General features: G+C 36.6%; 4 protein-coding genes and 1 long non-coding RNA gene across 7 annotated transcripts; 2 read left to right on the forward strand and 3 right to left on the reverse strand.

The window, feature by feature from the left end:
- The first annotated feature begins 68 nt into the window (after positions 1–68).
- On the forward strand, positions 69–2,253 carry LOC129762650 (putative nuclease HARBI1). The gene is made up of 5 exons (XM_055761119.1): positions 69–318; positions 912–1,100; positions 1,166–1,601; positions 1,670–1,814; positions 1,876–2,253. The coding sequence occupies exons 2-5, from the start codon at positions 985–987 to the stop codon at positions 2,154–2,156; spliced, it is 978 nt and encodes a 325-aa protein (XP_055617094.1). The 5' UTR covers positions 69–318; positions 912–984; the 3' UTR covers positions 2,157–2,253.
- A 256-nt stretch (positions 2,254–2,509) lies between these two features.
- On the reverse strand, positions 2,510–5,194 carry LOC129762653 (uncharacterized). 2 transcript variants are annotated; one of them, XM_055761124.1, is made up of 4 exons: positions 4,938–5,194; positions 4,768–4,859; positions 4,505–4,691; positions 2,510–4,446 (listed from the first exon to the last, which is right to left on the reverse strand). In XM_055761124.1, coding segments are annotated over exons 2-4 (765 nt in total). In that variant the 5' UTR covers positions 4,770–4,859; positions 4,938–5,194; the 3' UTR covers positions 2,510–3,870. The 2 variants fall into 2 exon arrangements, with proteins under 2 accessions (XP_055617099.1, XP_055617098.1); XM_055761123.1 differs by having other exon boundaries at positions 4,768–5,194.
- Positions 5,195–5,380: 186 nt separating this feature from the next.
- LOC129762654 (uncharacterized) lies at positions 5,381–7,325 on the forward strand. 2 transcript variants are annotated; one of them, XM_055761126.1, is made up of 4 exons: positions 5,381–5,628; positions 5,707–5,798; positions 5,875–6,061; positions 6,120–7,325. In XM_055761126.1, coding segments are annotated over exons 2-4 (765 nt in total). In that variant the 5' UTR covers positions 5,381–5,628; positions 5,707–5,796; the 3' UTR covers positions 6,696–7,325. The 2 variants fall into 2 exon arrangements, with proteins under 2 accessions (XP_055617101.1, XP_055617100.1); XM_055761125.1 differs by having other exon boundaries at positions 5,381–5,798.
- A 987-nt stretch (positions 7,326–8,312) lies between these two features.
- Positions 8,313–10,499, reverse strand: LOC129762649 (putative nuclease HARBI1). Its single transcript, XM_055761118.1, has 5 exons — positions 10,248–10,499; positions 9,466–9,654; positions 8,965–9,400; positions 8,752–8,896; positions 8,313–8,690 (listed from the first exon to the last, which is right to left on the reverse strand). Exons 2-5 carry the CDS (start codon positions 9,579–9,581, stop codon positions 8,410–8,412), a joined length of 978 nt encoding a protein of 325 aa, XP_055617093.1. The 5' UTR covers positions 9,582–9,654; positions 10,248–10,499; the 3' UTR covers positions 8,313–8,409.
- A 5,697-nt stretch (positions 10,500–16,196) lies between these two features.
- Positions 16,197–17,523, reverse strand: LOC129762656 (uncharacterized). The gene is made up of 3 exons (XR_008740686.1): positions 16,791–17,523; positions 16,551–16,732; positions 16,197–16,487 (listed from the first exon to the last, which is right to left on the reverse strand). It is a non-coding gene; the product is annotated as an uncharacterized LOC129762656 (long non-coding RNA).
- Positions 17,524–17,631: the final 108 nt, after the last annotated feature.

Genomic DNA, 17,631 nt, shown 5'->3' on the forward strand with positions numbered 1-17,631 from the left:
TTATTTTTATATCCTCGGATGCAAAAAAAAATCTCGATGGTTTTTTTTTCAAAAAACGTTCACCCTTATTCTTGTTAACGGCCGTATCTGCTTTCGTTCGAACGCTCTGATTCGAACACGTTCGGAGAAGGTATCATTGGTTTCGTTCGAACCTGGCTGAACGAATCCACTTTCGAATGTAAACACTGTTGGTGTTACCAGATGTGTTTCGAAATTTAAATCTTATCTAGGGAAGTTGAATTGTCAAATCGCTGCAAAGAATCAATGTCGCCGTCTGCAAAATAAATAGTTGTAAAGAAACAAAGAAAAACAAACGATGTATGTTTCACTTTGTTTTAAGTGCGATAGTTTTCAAAATTTTATTTGAATTGATAAAAGCTGTTCATCAGACAGTGAGAAATGAGTTTTCATTGATAGTTTTAGTTTTTGAAATGTGTATTTTTCCCGTCGCAGTTGTAATGAAGCAAAGATAAACAAACGATATGTGTTTCACTTTGTTTTAAGTGTGATTTTTATTTTATATTTTATTTGAATTAATAAAAACTGTTTATCGAATAGGGAGAAATCAAAGTTCATTGATAATTTTAGTTTTTGAAATGTGTATTTTTCCCGTCGCAGTTGTAATGAAGCAAAGATAAACAAACGATTTGTGTTTCACTTTATTCTAAGTGCGATTTTTGTTTTAAATTTTATTTGAATTGATAAAAGCTGTTCATCAGACCGTGAGAAATGAATTTTCATTGATAATTTCAGTTTTTGAAATGTGTATTTTCCCCGCTACAAAAGAGCGTTTGTTTTGTATGAAAGATTTCAAGAGGATTATATTTTTTAAAATCCGAATGTCACCAATGGTTTTGCCGATTGTACAAATTCGACTTCTTTACAGATCGTTGGTTTATTTCTTTTTCTAGATCCGTGTTGATAAATTGGTGGAAATCGAGTGACTTGCTTGTGCAGTTGAAATTGTTGTTCTCAAGGCAAAAGATGGATACTGTTATGCTGGGTTATGTCGCAATGATGGAAGACAACACCCCCTCTTTGAGAATGAGTAGAAGTAACCTTAGAAAGAAAACCAACATCATGAATTTATCAACAACACAGTAAGAATGATCAATTCTTAGAGCTAGATGATTTATTATAAGACATTTTAATTTTTGATTTTCAGATTCAAGAAGAACTTTCGTTTGAATAAAACAGCATTTCGATACATTGTACAAGAGATAAAAAATGAATTTCCACGTCAAAAGAAAGGCGGTCTATCGGTGACTGATAAACTTGCTGTCTGCTTGCGTTTTTTCGCAGAAGGGAGCTATCAACATGGTGCTAGCAAGGACTACGATGTGGCTATAGCCCAGTCAACGTTTTCCAAAGTTCTCGACGAGATGTTGATTATTTTGGAAAGGAAGATTTGCACCAAATGGATAAATTTCGAAATGACACAACAAGAAATGAGGGAAGCAAAGCGATTTTTTTATGAAAAATCGGGAATTCCGGGCGTTATTATGTGTGTAGATGGCACGCATGTTAAAATTATTCCGCCAATTGCAGACCGGAATCTATTTTATAATAGGAAAGGGTTCTATAGTCTGAATACTATGATAGTAAGTTGATTGTTATTTGAATTTTTCAATAATATCCTTTCTTGTTAAAAACGTAAATTTTTATACAGATATGTGATCACACCCAACGTATTCGATTCGTTGATGCAAGCTTCCAGGGGTCTAATCACGACTCTCATATTTGGAGTTTGAGTTCAGCAAGAGCACGTTTACAGGAAATGCATAGGAATGGTGACACAAATACCAAAATTTTGGGTACTTTACAAGAATAACATTGATGTACATAATTTACAATCATTTTTCTGTTATTTTGCAGGTGATGCCGGTTATCCTTCCGAGCCGTGGTTGCTCACGCCTTATCGAGCTCCAGAACTAGAAAGTCCAGAAAGCGAATTTAACAGCAAGCATGTTTTAGCAAGGGGGATAATAGAGCGAACGATTGGAGTTCTAAAAAATCGATTTCGATGTATCCTTGGTGCTCGTCAGCTCCATTATACGCCTACCAAAGCGGCAAAAATTATCAGTGTTTGCTGTGCCCTGCACAATATATGTTTATATTTTAAGAACGACAATGATGAGGTTCAGTCAACTGAATAGATGTTTTAAAGTGTCGAATTCCTATATTCTAGATTTTATATACCCTTCATATATATGTTAAATATTTACAAATAAATATTTCCTTCACTGACGAAAACATTAATTTACATAGTATAGTTTAAAACACATTCAATTATATTTATTATCGTGAAATATTACATCGAAAAACGCATGATTTATTCAAGTTGAGGTAAATTCTATAGTTTTCCATCATTGCAGCATAACAGTATCCATTATTTGTCTTGAGAACTGATTCAAATCGTATAACTTGCATATTCTAAGTTGTATATAAAGTTGGATTAAATCACACTCGTTTGTAACGTGGATTAAATTATACATCGTATATATCTAAAATTGTATAAAATGGGAAAACCCGATTTTATTTATCATGATATTACTAAATCGTAATTCGATAAAACAAACATCGGTTTTATGATATTCTTGAATGGCGTTAACGTTCGCTGTGGAACTTTTGCCGTCTCAACGTATGCATTAACTAGGGTCATTCATTAATACTTGGTTGAGATTTCTATGCCGAATAACACGCCTTGAATGTACTCTGGAGTGGCAAGCTCTAGAATACGCGTGACCACAGCAAACCGGAAGAATTTTCTTTGACGAAAAATCCCCCGGCCAGAACGGGAATCGAACCCGAACACCCGGCATTATAGTATGGGATATATAAATAAATTTCTCAACCACTCTGCAGACTGCCTATTGGACTCAGGAGTGTGGGATTGGATCCACGTTTCATCCATTGTCACAAAACGTAGAACGAAGTCAACTCAATTTCGCTTCAACAATGCCAAACCGACTATTGAATCATCAACTCGCCGCTGTTTTTGTCAGCAAACGCGGCACCCACCAAAAACAATATTTGATCCAAATACAATGTTTTTCTGTTTTCATTTTCTATACGAATACTCAGGTAGAACTTAAACAACAGTAGCAACGATCCTGACCACCTACATTCTTGTACCAGCGCCATAACGTATCACATGTTGAAAACATTAACAAGTTGGACCACAAACATGCACCGAGTCACCAACTACCACCTAGTCAGTGACGTGATATCTCACATGTTGATGTTAGCATTACTTATTTAACGTGTGTTGTTGTTCATTGACTTGACCGATCTAGGACAATAGGCCACTTTGTTTAATATAAGTAGCATTGAAAAGTGAACTGTATCTTTATAGCTCAGACAGGAAATAAAAATGATTCTTAGTTTGTCAATCGAACTGTGTAGTTTTAACTCGATCAGGTTCGTCACTAATGCTATCAAAGCTTTGAACAATCAGAAAACCATAACGGCGACACGAATCAAAATGAAATCTTCAGCATCTTATTAAAAATTATAACAAACACTAGTACTTGTATATTTTATAAGACACTACAAAGAATCGATTTTTGGTACTCTGAAAGATTGGTGTTCGAATTTTATATTTATCAAAGCAATAAGTAGACCTTACATAAATGTAGTTTTGAAATTATGTATTTTTTATTTGCATGTGATAATTTCTCACGAAGGTACAACCTTATTTAAATTTTCGATATCGCACTTCTAATTTTTCGAGTAGTTTTTAACTATTACATTCGAAAATGTAATATATTCACATTACAATATATACTTTTAAAATTCATGTCATTAAATTACAACATAGCTTAGCATTCACATTACATTACATTCACATTTGTTTTAAAATCGAAATGTCTATTGTAGACGGCTTAATTCCATCTCAAGAATCCTTTTTTTAATTTTCAGTTTTTCCAGATTAATTCTCTCTAATTCCAGATTGTGCCTCTGATTTTCCATCAGCACATTGTTGATAGTTTCGTTTATGTTCTCTAACTGTTTCGAAATCTGTCTGTTATAATGAACCAAATCAGCAGTTTTTTTTTCAAAGCATTTTAGAATATTGGTGACCGAGTCATGAAACGTTGCTTGGTTTTGCACTTGTGTCTCCAGCAATGTGTGCATTGATGTCCTCCTCTTCTTCGATGTATGCGTCTCATTATTCTCATTAGCTCTATCCTCCGGAATTCGATTATCTTCAATCGACGCAGATTCCCCACTGTCATGAATTGATTGATTTGCGCTAGGTTCTAGCCCGAAACTGCAAGTGTCGGCTATGCCCTCAACTGCTGGAGCAAGTCCTGCAAGAACAACAACTCGTTCCTCCAGCGCAGTAAGTTCAATAAACTTACTAGGACCCCCACCTGTAGCAAATTGCTCGCGACGGTTGTGGGCTAGCTTGCGTTTCGTGTTCGATTTCCAATCGAACCAGACCTGCAAAAAAACTGGTTTAGAGAAACGAATATAAATACAGAACTTTGAATGTATCTACCTTTTTCCACGCAGTTGAATCTTTAGTTGGTGGCCCAAGACTGTTCAACTCGGCTGCCACAGAATTCCAGTAGGGAGAAGCATTGCATTTCGCGAAACCCTTCGCGATATCCGGCTGCTCTTCCAAGAGATCAACCAGTCGGCTGTATTGATCCTTGTTTGTGCTTTTGGATTTCGATGGTTTCGACCTAAACAGTCCGATGGGAATAAAATGATTAGGTTAAAATAAAAAAAAATGAATGGCTTAAAACATTGTTCACTTACATTGTTCTATCCAGGTTCTGTTTCGTCTAGGTTTTAGAGTTGAAATATTCTATTGGAAATGTCTTTCTTTCTGCTTCTACAGCAATTTTTCACTGTAATTCAAATAAACATTAAAGCACATCACATAGAATTTCAGAATTAAACATAAAAGAAAATGAACTTTTACATACCACATCACCTGAATAAACCACAAAAACGTAAACATCGATTGAATTTTCTTCTACGCTTCGTCTGATTCGCAACCCAACATTAACGTTTGACTGACAGGCGAAAAAACACTTTCGTACGAAAACAAGGATAGGACAATTCGTTCGAACGAACGATGTTCGAAAGTTCGAATGGATAGATTTCTTTCGTACGAAACCAAGGATACGAATGAGGCATACTTTCGAACGTTTTCTATTCGTACGAAAACAAGAATAAGGGTGGTTGTCTCGGCCAATATTCCTGGAGGCATTCTATTTGGCTACTGCTGGTTTTTCTGTTGTTTAAATTCAGCATATCCTAAGCATCTTCTATGTTGGATTTCAGCATACAGTATTTGTTGTATATTATATTATTAGAATTCATATCAGTTTTAGTTTTTGTACAATTACGAATTATCACCCTTATTCTTGTTTTCGTACGAATAGAAAACGTTCGAAAGTATGCCTCATTCGTATCCTTGGTTTCGTACGAAAGAAATCTATCCATTCGAACTTTCGAACATCGTTCGTTCGAACGAATTGTCCTATCCTTGTTTTCGTACGAAAGTGTTTTTTCGCCTGTCAGTCAAACGTTAATGTTGGGTTGCGAATCAGACGAAGCGTAGAAGAAAATTCAATCGATGTTTACGTTTTTGTGGTTTATTCAGGTGATGTGGTATGTAAAAGTTCATTTTCTTTTATGTTTAATTCTGAAATTCTATGTGATGTGCTTTAATGTTTATTTGAATTACAGTGAAAAATTGCTGTAGAAGCAGAAAGAAAGACATTTCCAATAGAATATTTCAACTCTAAAACCTAGACGAAACAGAACCTGGATAGAACAATGTAAGTGAACAATGTTTTAAGCCATTCATTTTTTTTTATTTTAACCTAATCATTTTATTCCCATCGGACTGTTTAGGTCGAAACCATCGAAATCCAAAAGCACAAACAAGGATCAATACAGCCGACTGGTTGATCTCTTGGAAGAGCAGCCGGATATCGCGAAGGGTTTCGCGAAATGCAATGCTTCTCCCTACTGGAATTCTGTGGCAGCCGAGTTGAACAGTCTTGGGCCACCAACTAAAGATTCAACTGCGTGGAAAAAGGTAGATACATTCAAAGTTCTGTATTTATATTCGTTTCTCTAAACCAGTTTTTTTGCAGGTCTGGTTCGATTGGAAATCGAACACGAAACGCAAGCTAGCCCACAACCGTCGCGAGCAATTTGCTACAGGTGGGGGTCCTAGTAAGTTTATTGAACTTACTGCGCTGGAGGAACGAGTTGTTGTTCTTGCAGGACTTGCTCCAGCAGTTGAGGGCATAGCCGACACTTGCAGTTTCGGGCTAGAACCTAGCGCAAATCAATCAATTCATGACAGTGGGGAATCTGCGTCGATTGAAGATAATCGAATTCCGGAGGATAGAGCCAATGAGAATAATGAGACGCATACATCGAAGAAGAGGAGGACATCAATGCACACATTGCTGGAGACACAAGTGCAAAACCAAGCAACGTTTCATGACTCGGTCACCAATATTCTAAAATGCTTTGAAAAAAAAACTGCTGATTTGGTTCATTATAACAGACAGATTTCGAAACAGTTAGAGAACATAAACGAAACTATCAACAATGTGCTGATGGAAAATCAGAGGCACAATCTGGAATTAGAGAGAATTAATCTGGAAAAACTGAAAATTAAAAAAAGGATTCTTGAGATGGAATTAAGCCGTCTACAATAGACATTTCGATTTTAAAACAAATGTGAATGTAATGTAATGTGAATGCTAAGCTATGTTGTAATTTAATGACATGAATTTTAAAAGTATATATTGTAATGTGAATATATTACATTTTCGAATGTAATAGTTAAAAACTACTCGAAAAATTAGAAGTGCGATATCGAAAATTTAAATAAGGTTGTACCTTCGTGAGAAATTATCACATGCAAATAAAAAATACATAATTTCAAAACTACATTTATGTAAGGTCTACTTATTGCTTTGATAAATATAAAATTCGAACACCAATCTTTCAGAGTACCAAAAATCGATTCTTTGTAGTGTCTTATAAAATATACAAGTACTAGTGTTTGTTATAATTTTTAATAAGATGCTGAAGATTTCATTTTGATTCGTGTCGCCGTTATGGTTTTCTGATTGTTCAAAGCTTTGATAGCATTAGTGACGAACCTGATCGAGTTAAAACTACACAGTTCGATTGACAAACTAAGAATCATTTTTATTTCCTGTCTGAGCTATAAAGATACAGTTCACTTTTCAATGCTACTTATATTAAACAAAGTGGCCTATTGTCCTAGATCGGTCAAGTCAATGAACAACAACACACGTTAAATAAGTAATGCTAACATCAACATGTGAGATATCACGTCACTAACTAGGTGGTAGTTGGTGACTCGGTGCATGTTTGTGGTCCAACTTGTTAATGTTTTCAACATGTGATACGTTATGGCGCTGGTACAAGAATGTAGGTGGTCAGGATCGTTGCTACTGTTGTTTAAGTTCTACCTGAGTATTCGTATAGAAAATGAAAACAGAAAAACATTGTATTTGGATCAAATATTGTTTTTGGTGGGTGCCGCGTTTGCTGACAAAAACAGCGGCGAGTTGATGATTCAATAGTCGGTTTGGCATTGTTGAAGCGAAATTGAGTTGACTTCGTTCTACGTTTTGTGACAATGGATGAAACGTGGATCCAATCCCACACTCCTGAGTCCAATAGGCAGTCTGCAGAGTGGTTGAGAAATTTATTTATATATCCCATACTATAATGCCGGGTGTTCGGGTTCGATTCCCGTTCTGGCCGGGGGATTTTTCGTCAAAGAAAATTCTTCCGGTTTGCTGTGGTCACGCGTATTCTAGAGCTTGCCACTCCAGAGTACATTCAAGGCGTGTTATTCGGCATAGAAATCTCAACCAAGTATTAATGAATGACCCTAGTTAATGCATACGTTGAGACGGCAAAAGTTCCACAGCGAACGTTAACGCCATTCAAGAATATCATAAAACCGATGTTTGTTTTATCGAATTACGATTTAGTCATATCATGATAAATAAAATCGGGTTTTCCCATTTTATACAATTTTAGATATATACGATGTATAATTTAATCCACGTTACAAACGAGTGTGATTTAATCCAACTTTATATACAACTTAGAATATGCAAGTTATACGATTTGAATCAGTTCTCAAGACAAATAATGGATACTGTTATGCTGCAATGATGGAAAACTATAGAATTTACCTCAACTTGAATAAATCATGCGTTTTTCGATGTAATATTTCACGATAATAAATATAATTGAATGTGTTTTAAACTATACTATGTAAATTAATGTTTTCGTCAGTGAAGGAAATATTTATTTGTAAATATTTAACATATATATGAAGGGTATATAAAATCTAGAATATAGGAATTCGACACTTTAAAACATCTATTCAGTTGACTGAACCTCATCATTGTCGTTCTTAAAATATAAACATATATTGTGCAGGGCACAGCAAACACTGATAATTTTTGCCGCTTTGGTAGGCGTATAATGGAGCTGACGAGCACCAAGGATACATCGAAATCGATTTTTTAGAACTCCAATCGTTCGCTCTATTATCCCCCTTGCTAAAACATGCTTGCTGTTAAATTCGCTTTCTGGACTTTCTAGTTCTGGAGCTCGATAAGGCGTGAGCAACCACGGCTCGGAAGGATAACCGGCATCACCTGCAAAATAACAGAAAAATGATTGTAAATTATGTACATCAATGTTATTCTTGTAAAGTACCCAAAATTTTGGTATTTGTGTCACCATTCCTATGCATTTCCTGTAAACGTGCTCTTGCTGAACTCAAACTCCAAATATGAGAGTCGTGATTAGACCCCTGGAAGCTTGCATCAACGAATCGAATACGTTGGGTGTGATCACATATCTGTATAAAAATTTACGTTTTTAACAAGAAAGGATATTATTGAAAAATTCAAATAACAATCAACTTACTATCATAGTATTCAGACTATAGAACCCTTTCCTATTATAAAATAGATTCCGGTCTGCAATTGGCGGAATAATTTTAACATGCGTGCCATCTACACACATAATAACGCCCGGAATTCCCGATTTTTCATAAAAAAATCGCTTTGCTTCCCTCATTTCTTGTTGTGTCATTTCGAAATTTATCCATTTGGTGCAAATCTTCCTTTCCAAAATAATCAACATCTCGTCGAGAACTTTGGAAAACGTTGACTGGGCTATAGCCACATCGTAGTCCTTGCTAGCACCATGTTGATAGCTCCCTTCTGCGAAAAAACGCAAGCAGACAGCAAGTTTATCAGTCACCGATAGACCGCCTTTCTTTTGACGTGGAAATTCATTTTTTATCTCTTGTACAATGTATCGAAATGCTGTTTTATTCAAACGAAAGTTCTTCTTGAATCTGAAAATCAAAAATTAAAATGTCTTATAATAAATCATCTAGCTCTAAGAATTGATCATTCTTACTGTGTTGTTGATAAATTCATGATGTTGGTTTTCTTTCTAAGGTTACTTCTACTCATTCTCAAAGAGGGGGTGTTGTCTTCCATCATTGCGACATAACCCAGCATAACAGTATCCATCTTTTGCCTTGAGAACAACAATTTCAACTGCACAAGCAAGTCACTCGATTTCCACCAATTTATCAACACGGATCTAGAAAAAGAAATAAACCAACGATCTGTAAAGAAGTCGAATTTGTACAATCGGCAAAACCATTGGTGACATTCGGATTTTAAAAAATATAATCCTCTTGAAATCTTTCATACAAAACAAACGCTCTTTTGTAGCGGGGAAAATACACATTTCAAAAACTGAAATTATCAATGAAAATTCATTTCTCACGGTCTGATGAACAGCTTTTATCAATTCAAATAAAATTTAAAACAAAAATCGCACTTAGAATAAAGTGAAACACAAATCGTTTGTTTATCTTTGCTTCATTACAACTGCGACGGGAAAAATACACATTTCAAAAACTAAAATTATCAATGAACTTTGATTTCTCCCTATTCGATAAACAGTTTTTATTAATTCAAATAAAATATAAAATAAAAATCACACTTAAAACAAAGTGAAACACATATCGTTTGTTTATCTTTGCTTCATTACAACTGCGACGGGAAAAATACACATTTCAAAAACTAAAACTATCAATGAAAACTCATTTCTCACTGTCTGATGAACAGCTTTTATCAATTCAAATAAAATTTTGAAAACTATCGCACTTAAAACAAAGTGAAACATACATCGTTTGTTTTTCTTTGTTTCTTTACAACTATTTATTTTGCAGACGGCGACATTGATTCTTTGCAGCGATTTGACAATTCAACTTCCCTAGATAAGATTTAAATTTCGAAACACATCTGGTAACACCAACAGTGTTTACATTCGAAAGTGGATTCGTTCAGCCAGGTTCGAACGAAACCAATGATACCTTCTCCGAACGTGTTCGAATCAGAGCGTTCGAACGAAAGCAGATACGGCCGTTAACAAGAATAAGGGTGTATATTCGTTTTTTTTTGCTTTCCGTCTATTAAAAAATGCACACTATGCAATGTCCCATGGTGATTACGTTTCGTATGCAATTGTGTGGACAACTGCAAAATTCAACTGAGCTGAAGAGCTGTTCCAAATGAGCAGCTCACTTGTATGAGCTGAACGGCTCTGAGCCGCTCACCATGACGAGCTGATTTGCCCATCTCTAAAGGTGGCCGTACACTGTTTGCCCGGAGGTCAAATATTTGTTATTTTTTGACAGATAAGGTTTGATTTGATATTTGTACAAACACTATTTTGTTTGCCACTCTTCAATTTTCAACAGTAGTAAACAATACCAAACACCGAACATGGAAAAAATCAACTGAAATATTCAAGGTAACCTAACCATGTATCGACAGGTTCGAAGAACAGACTGAAAAAATATTTTAGGCATCCAATAATTGATTATTTGCTTGTCGTGTTTTGTGTAGAATATATTTGATCAGTACACGTTGACCAAATTTTATCTGTCAAAAAGAGTCAAATATTTGGCTTCGGTCAAACAGTGTATGAGCACCCTAATACTGCGTGAAATCTCGCGTAACTGTTGAGAAAGTCCTATGTAGCAAATGTAAACCAAGGCGCTTATATCAATGTATAACAGGTGAAGCAACATCATCATTTCAATAAGAAGGGGATTACAGTTTGTGGAGCGGGGGTTGTTTGTTTTGTTATTGCTAGGATACGCCATTATTGCATTTTCACATGCGAGAGTAGTGGAAATGAGAATGAAATTCTACAAATTCATCCCTTCTTTTTCTCATAAATTCGCGAAAGTCGAACATAGTAGGCATCGTTCAAAAAAGCGTCGTAGCAGTTTGTAGAGAGCCGCCGGCAGCGTTCTGTTGCTGTTTGTAAACAATACCGACAGCAATTCCAATATGGCTGAAAGTGCATTTCATATGATTGTTTCACCTGGTATATATAGAGGCGCCTTGATGTAAACAAATCGAGTTAGGGGCCGTCCACATACCACGTGGACAACTTTAGGGGTGTAGGTGTCACGAAATATCCACGTTTGTCCACGGTGAGGGGGGAGGGGGTACAGATAATTTCCTCGTGGACATATTTTTTTAAAATACATTACGTCTAATCTGTATGCATGTGTCAAAACAAAACAAAAATTTAAGTAAGTAGAATGCAATTTTCAGAATCAACTCGCACTCGTTTCTAATCGATTCGACCGATTCAGCAGTTGCTGATACTGTTTAAAGAGACTCTGAGAATGTCGGTCGGGCATCTATACTTCTCTTTTTTTCTTCTTGATCTTTTTCATTGAAATCTATATGCTGAAACTAATGCACATTCTTAGATGCGGGCTTTGATTCAGTTTCTGTTCATGATACAAAAACCACCTCGATTCTATCTCTTCAGAATTTCAAGGTTTTGCAAAATTGGAAGACGAACAACAAATTCTTTTAAAGGTGCACGGCTCGTATCTTTGAAGAAGTGTTACTAGCATCGAAGCTCTTTATTGCCCTCTATTTAAATGTGGTAATTTGTGAAATACTCTTTCATGGGTTGGAACAGAAAGTTCGTGCCGCCATTGATGTCAATCAAATCGAGGATCCATTAAGAATAATATTCGGTACACGACAGACCAATGAACAAATTCACTACAAATATCCAAAAACCACCGTCCCTGAGCATCGGGTGCAGCTAGCAAATTGCAACGGCGTATGGGTTCCACATTATTTGACCGAAATAAACTCAATGAATCACATTTTTATCTGCGACTCGTTCTATAAACGTTGAAAAACGCCGTTTTTGTGAAAAATCATGATGGGCGATGAAAAGGTCTTATAATTTAAAACAATTTTGAATGGAAGTTCTTGGGATAATCGACACAAACCATTATCTATTCCCAAAATCAACCCTCACCCACAAAGGTCATCTTCTATGTCAGGAACAGCACATCCCTGTCAAACTCCAAATTTGCTTGCCAGATTGTCGAGGAGACATGAGGTCTGACGTTTCTGTTATTAGCTTCTTACAAACAATCATTCGATAAATTCCAATAAATAAAGCTCGACAATCATATGGTCGAAACAATCAAATACACTTACTGTAGCATTCGGAACATTCGACAAGCGTACGCTTGAGGAAGTGTGATCAGGAGTTTAGTTAATTTGCGACTTTTCTGATCTTGGGGTGCTGGTAAAACGGGAGCTTCGCACAAACGAGAATAGAACAATTAACTGCAGACCATTTCGTAAATTCATAACGAAACGATTGAACAATTTCGAGAGGCTGAATGTATACGCATTATCAGGAACAGTAATAGCATTATTTTTTTCAGGCACAGAAGCTAACTGTAGACAACATAAATGGAATTCGGAAGACACTGAAGAGTGATACAAATAACTTACCGGGTAATATTGAAGAAAGAGAAGAATAGTGAATAGATCGATATTATGGCATTGTTCACAAATTTCATAACGCCAGAAAATATGGATTTTGGACCTCCCTTCTCCTTAACGTATCCAAAACTATACCCCTGAAATATAACAAGTAACACAATCTCGCCCCTTGATTATTTCACGATGATGTTGTTCGAATCTAGTCTTATCTTGTTCGACGAAGATAATCAAAATCAACATACAACAAATATCGTAACGTAATCCTACGTCAACTACGGCTCGTCATGGTACGGATACAACCCTACAACTTTCTTGGTTTTCCACCAAAAAAAGATAGGAATGTCCACGTGGACAAAGAGGGGAGGGGTATTAGAAATGTCCACGCTTGTCCACGGAGGGGGAGGGGGTATCCAAAATCGTACTTTTTCTGTCCACGTGGTATGTGGACAGCCCCTTAATGGATGCACGCCATTAGTTTTCAATAATTGAATGCATTACAAAAACAATCGTTCACGTAACTATCAAGGTGTATTTCGGGGGGTCTCCGTAGCCGCATTGGTTGCGCGTTCGCTTAGTAAGCGATCGATCGTGAGTTCAAAACTCAGGGCCCTCATTGACCATCTTTGTGTTGTTACAGAATAGCTACGTCCACGCAACAATCATCAGCGATGGAGATCGATCCACGGTCGAAATAAGATCGATTCATCCATACAACTGCTCTGCTCTGCAAGACACATCGGGCTGCTGTTCTATAAATAACTCAACAATGATCAATCAACTGTCTCCGCTGTCCGGTCTAACTGGATAATGGAAGAACAGAACGAAAACTCTTACGCCTATATGGCAACTGTGTAAATGTGTACCATATGCAATGGTATAGAAGGGAATACTCTAACGCCGAAAAACATGGCAACTGTATAATGTGCTAATTATAGATATGATAAACATGTGACATGTACACGATTGAAATTCGGCTCTGTTACAGCTAAAATGCTAATGAGCCTTAAATAAATAAATGGGATAAAAAAAAGGTGTATTTCAGTGCAATTCAACGCGTGATAACAATAATAATCTGTCTTTAGAACGAAATGCTGATATTTGGATTTTTGTTTAGTAGTTAGTTTCAAATTCTTATCGTGCAACGCAGCTGCTCGGATGATTTGATAATGTTTTTACGACGGAGTAAGAGAAGGAGCTTGAAGATTATATTCACGCTATGGAACAACGGTTCTACGGTGTTACGACGAGAGAAATTCGAAAGTTGGCGTATGATTTTGTCGAAAGAAATTATATTTCTTACGCTTCTAATAGCCGAAAGCAATTAGCCGGAATCAGGTCCGGGCCAAGAGGATATGATCCGCGAAGCAAGATGTGTTGCTAATTTAGCTGTCATTGCCAAACACGCCGCTTAAAATTCATGGTTGTAGAGTGGTTTTCACATTTTGACCCACCTGGCAGTATGTAAAGCGCCTTGATTTACACCAGCTTAAGGCCAGGCGCAAATTGAGACGCGTATAGCGCGAGTAACTTGTCGCGATATAGCGCCTGTTTTTGTGGCAAATGAAAACAGATATAACGGCGCAAATTGACCAGATGACACGATATTGTGGAGCGCTCGTGAGACACGACTCTCGTGACGCTGTGGCTGAACCACAGTTGCTCGTGCTGGTCGTACCGGTTGTGGTGGTTGTGTTAGTGAACAATCATATAGCGCCGTGAGTTTGGCGTACCGGTCGGGTGATTGTGTTAGTAAATAAATATATCGCGCAAATCTGTGTGAATCAGACATTTTATGCGAGTGGCACGTTATTTACACCAAACTGCGACTGAATATGCGCTTCACCACGCTACGATTGTGGCACGCATGAGTCGTATTGGTTGTCTCGTGTTCGTTTACGAGCGCTTTACGCTTCTCAATTTGCGCTTAGCCTAAGAGTTTGGCAGTTCTCGCGAGTGATATGTCCTGGTCGTAATTGCATTTGCGACCAGGACATGTTTGACGCTGTCAAATGTTGCGTATTAGTATGTGTATGGATCAGGGGTATGACTAAAACGTCAAATCCCTCATATTGCCAGTGTACCTAAAGCGGACCTTACACGGTCAAATTTATTGACAATATGATGACATTTGAGAGCATAATGACAGCTGAACATGGCCGACAACGCAGAAATCCGGATTTTCTGATTTTCGGGCATCAATATCGTGACATTTCATATGGATGCATGATGTTGACGCTTTACCTCACGGACTTCCAGACTGAGTTGCCAGATTTGGAAGCGGACATATAATGTTTGTTAGTCTTTTTTGCGATTGCAATTAAAATTTATAAACTTCTGAAATTGTAGGAATCATAAATGAAAGCATTTGGTTTGGAAAACTGATATAGTAATTTACATTTAATGCGACATGCCGGAGAACCACTCAGTGTCGCATTGGAGGCGATTTGACCTGTAATTGGACATTGAAGATGAGAGTGGTACAGCGTCGACGTCTGGCGGCGAATGTCAATGTGGGGCCATAATTTGGGCCCGAACTCGATGTTTACAAAAATGTCTAACTAAACGTGTCGCATACAGGTCTGTCCAATTAGAAAAATGTCGCATTAAATGTAAATTACTGTACCTAAAATAGCAAAATACAGTACTTTTCGCGATACAAATCAAAACCTCAAAGTAACTGACAATGTGATGGTGAGAGAGTGAATGAAAATTAACAATGTCTTAGGCCGTCTACACATTAGGCAACAGCAACCCGATCTATGTTGGCGATGTCAATCGCATCGCCAACTCAGCTCTGCACATTGAGACAACTCGAACGCGATGAATTCGTTAAGTTTTTATCCGTCATCATAAACTGCCTAATCGCTGGCAGAGATGCCATTTATTTAACTGCCGAAAAAAATCATACGGAGAGCAAATTATGAAAAATTGGTTTGAAAAAAACTACTTTACTTGGGATTTTTCTTGACACCAGGCAAAGAAAAAATAAATAAAAACTTAATTTCACAAATCATCGAATCAAGTTGAATGCATACGCGGCTTCTTAAAACTACAATAGAATCAAAAGGGCACATTTGAAATACAATTTACACTATAGCAGAAAAAAAATCTGCTTATCTGGCATTCCTGGACGTACTTTTTTCGAAGGTGTTTCATCTCATATATCAAACAATAATACCATTTTTATTTAAAAAATGTACCGTTGTGTTAATATTCCTTCGTGTGTACAATAGATTTCAGAATTTCTTTTGAGTTCTGCTTTTTTTCTAAATTCTAAATATTTCTAAAAAATGGATGTATATATTAATTTTTCGTTGGAGTAATACCACAAACCAGCAAACAATATTTACAAACATAAAAAAATCATTGAAATAAGAATACAGCCGAAAAGAATTATATAAAGAAAACAGAAAAATTTTCAACAATTCTTCTAAAGAATGATTTATGTATACACTAACGCTAAATATGAAAAATTCTCCCAGGGGTCACATATTCGCAGACCGCACCTTCGCACATGGTACAATCGAGAATCAGGGATGATAACGGTTTCCCGGGAAATCTGACCAGAATTATCCAATCTTAGGCTATCTGTTGGTATTTGTTGAATCATTATTATAACCGACGGCATCAAGCTAAAGGTGACATATTTACCTAACATACTTATTTCGGCTCGCTGATAACAACAGACAGCAACAATTGCTGTTAACTTGGAAAAAACACATCCAGCGGATTCTGTGCTTCTTGCTCAATCTCCAATATTATACGCATCCTTGACCAATTCAGCACTCTTCCTGGACGGTATATCAAGAGAACTTGCATATTGATGGCATTTCCTAACGTCAAACGAATATATATTATATATAAACTAAACCAAAGTAGCAAAATACTTACATCTCGTTCGTTCATAGAAACAGATGCGCCAATATTGTAAACACTGTTTTGCATCACCACTGACAGATATTGAAATTCAATGAACGCAGAAATCAAAACGTCAACAGCAATTGAACGAAAAGGTTGCCGACACAAATCGCGCGCGACTCGACATGCTGAGTTGAATCGAAAAAGTTGGTCCGACCAAAGTTGCCAGTTGCCTAGTGTGTATGCTCCCATTTGATTACACATGTTCTCAACTTTTTTGACAGATTCGTTAAGTTGCTTTCCAACTTAGGTTGCCTAGTGTGTAGATGGCCTTAGGAATGTTTTTAACATTGAACTCGGTCATTCTTTGCGTTAGCGAGCGGGGCATCCACTTTAGTCTAAGTTGTGTGTTTCTTCACACTCCGCTATAAAATTTGGAGAATGAGAAGATCTGGGAAAATCACAGGTGAAAAAACATCACGTGTTAATTCAAGTTACAGTAGAATCCCGATTATCCGTGAATAGTCGGGATGATTTTTAAACATAGAAACTATGTTTTATCAATACAGAAATAGATACAGATACAGATAATCGGGGTACAGATACAGATACAGATAATCGGGGTTCTACTGTCATAGTCTTATTTATCGAATAAAAACATTTGCTTGCAGATAATATAATTTGCATATATTTTCACAATCTAAAATAATTTGGCATCCCTGAAACTGAAAGGATCAGTCTGTATTTGTGAAGCGAGTATTATGATGTGTTTTTGAGAAGGAAAAACGAGTTTTAAAGTGTAAATTATGAATGAAAATTAACTTTTCCAAATCAAATTAGTATTCTATGTGAATGCAAATCACTTTTTTCTGCA

The sequence above is a fragment of the Toxorhynchites rutilus genome, chromosome 1, assembly GCF_029784135.1.
Source record: "Toxorhynchites rutilus septentrionalis strain SRP chromosome 1, ASM2978413v1, whole genome shotgun sequence".
Taxonomy (NCBI): domain Eukaryota; kingdom Metazoa; phylum Arthropoda; class Insecta; order Diptera; family Culicidae; genus Toxorhynchites; species Toxorhynchites rutilus.

Bases quoted from the DNA above. Each gene is read 5' to 3' on its own strand.
- LOC129762650 (XM_055761119.1), top strand. From the start codon at position 985: ATGGATACTGTTATGCTGGGTTATGTCGCAATGATGGAAGACAACACC. The intron at 1,101-1,165 runs GTAAGAATGATC...TTTGATTTTCAG, and splicing joins ATGAATTTATCAACAACACA to ATTCAAGAAGAACTTTCGTT. The intron at 1,602-1,669 runs GTAAGTTGATTG...ATTTTTATACAG, and splicing joins ATAGTCTGAATACTATGATA to ATATGTGATCACACCCAACG.
- LOC129762653 (XM_055761124.1), bottom strand. The intron at 4,447-4,504 runs GTAGATACATTC...GTTTTTTTGCAG, and splicing joins ATTCAACTGCGTGGAAAAAG to GTCTGGTTCGATTGGAAATC.
- LOC129762654 (XM_055761125.1), top strand. The intron at 6,062-6,119 runs GTAGATACATTC...GTTTTTTTGCAG, and splicing joins ATTCAACTGCGTGGAAAAAG to GTCTGGTTCGATTGGAAATC.
- LOC129762649 (XM_055761118.1), bottom strand. From the start codon at position 9,581: ATGGATACTGTTATGCTGGGTTATGTCGCAATGATGGAAGACAACACC. The intron at 8,897-8,964 runs GTAAGTTGATTG...ATTTTTATACAG, and splicing joins ATAGTCTGAATACTATGATA to ATATGTGATCACACCCAACG. The intron at 8,691-8,751 runs GTACTTTACAAG...GTTATTTTGCAG, and splicing joins CACAAATACCAAAATTTTGG to GTGATGCCGGTTATCCTTCC.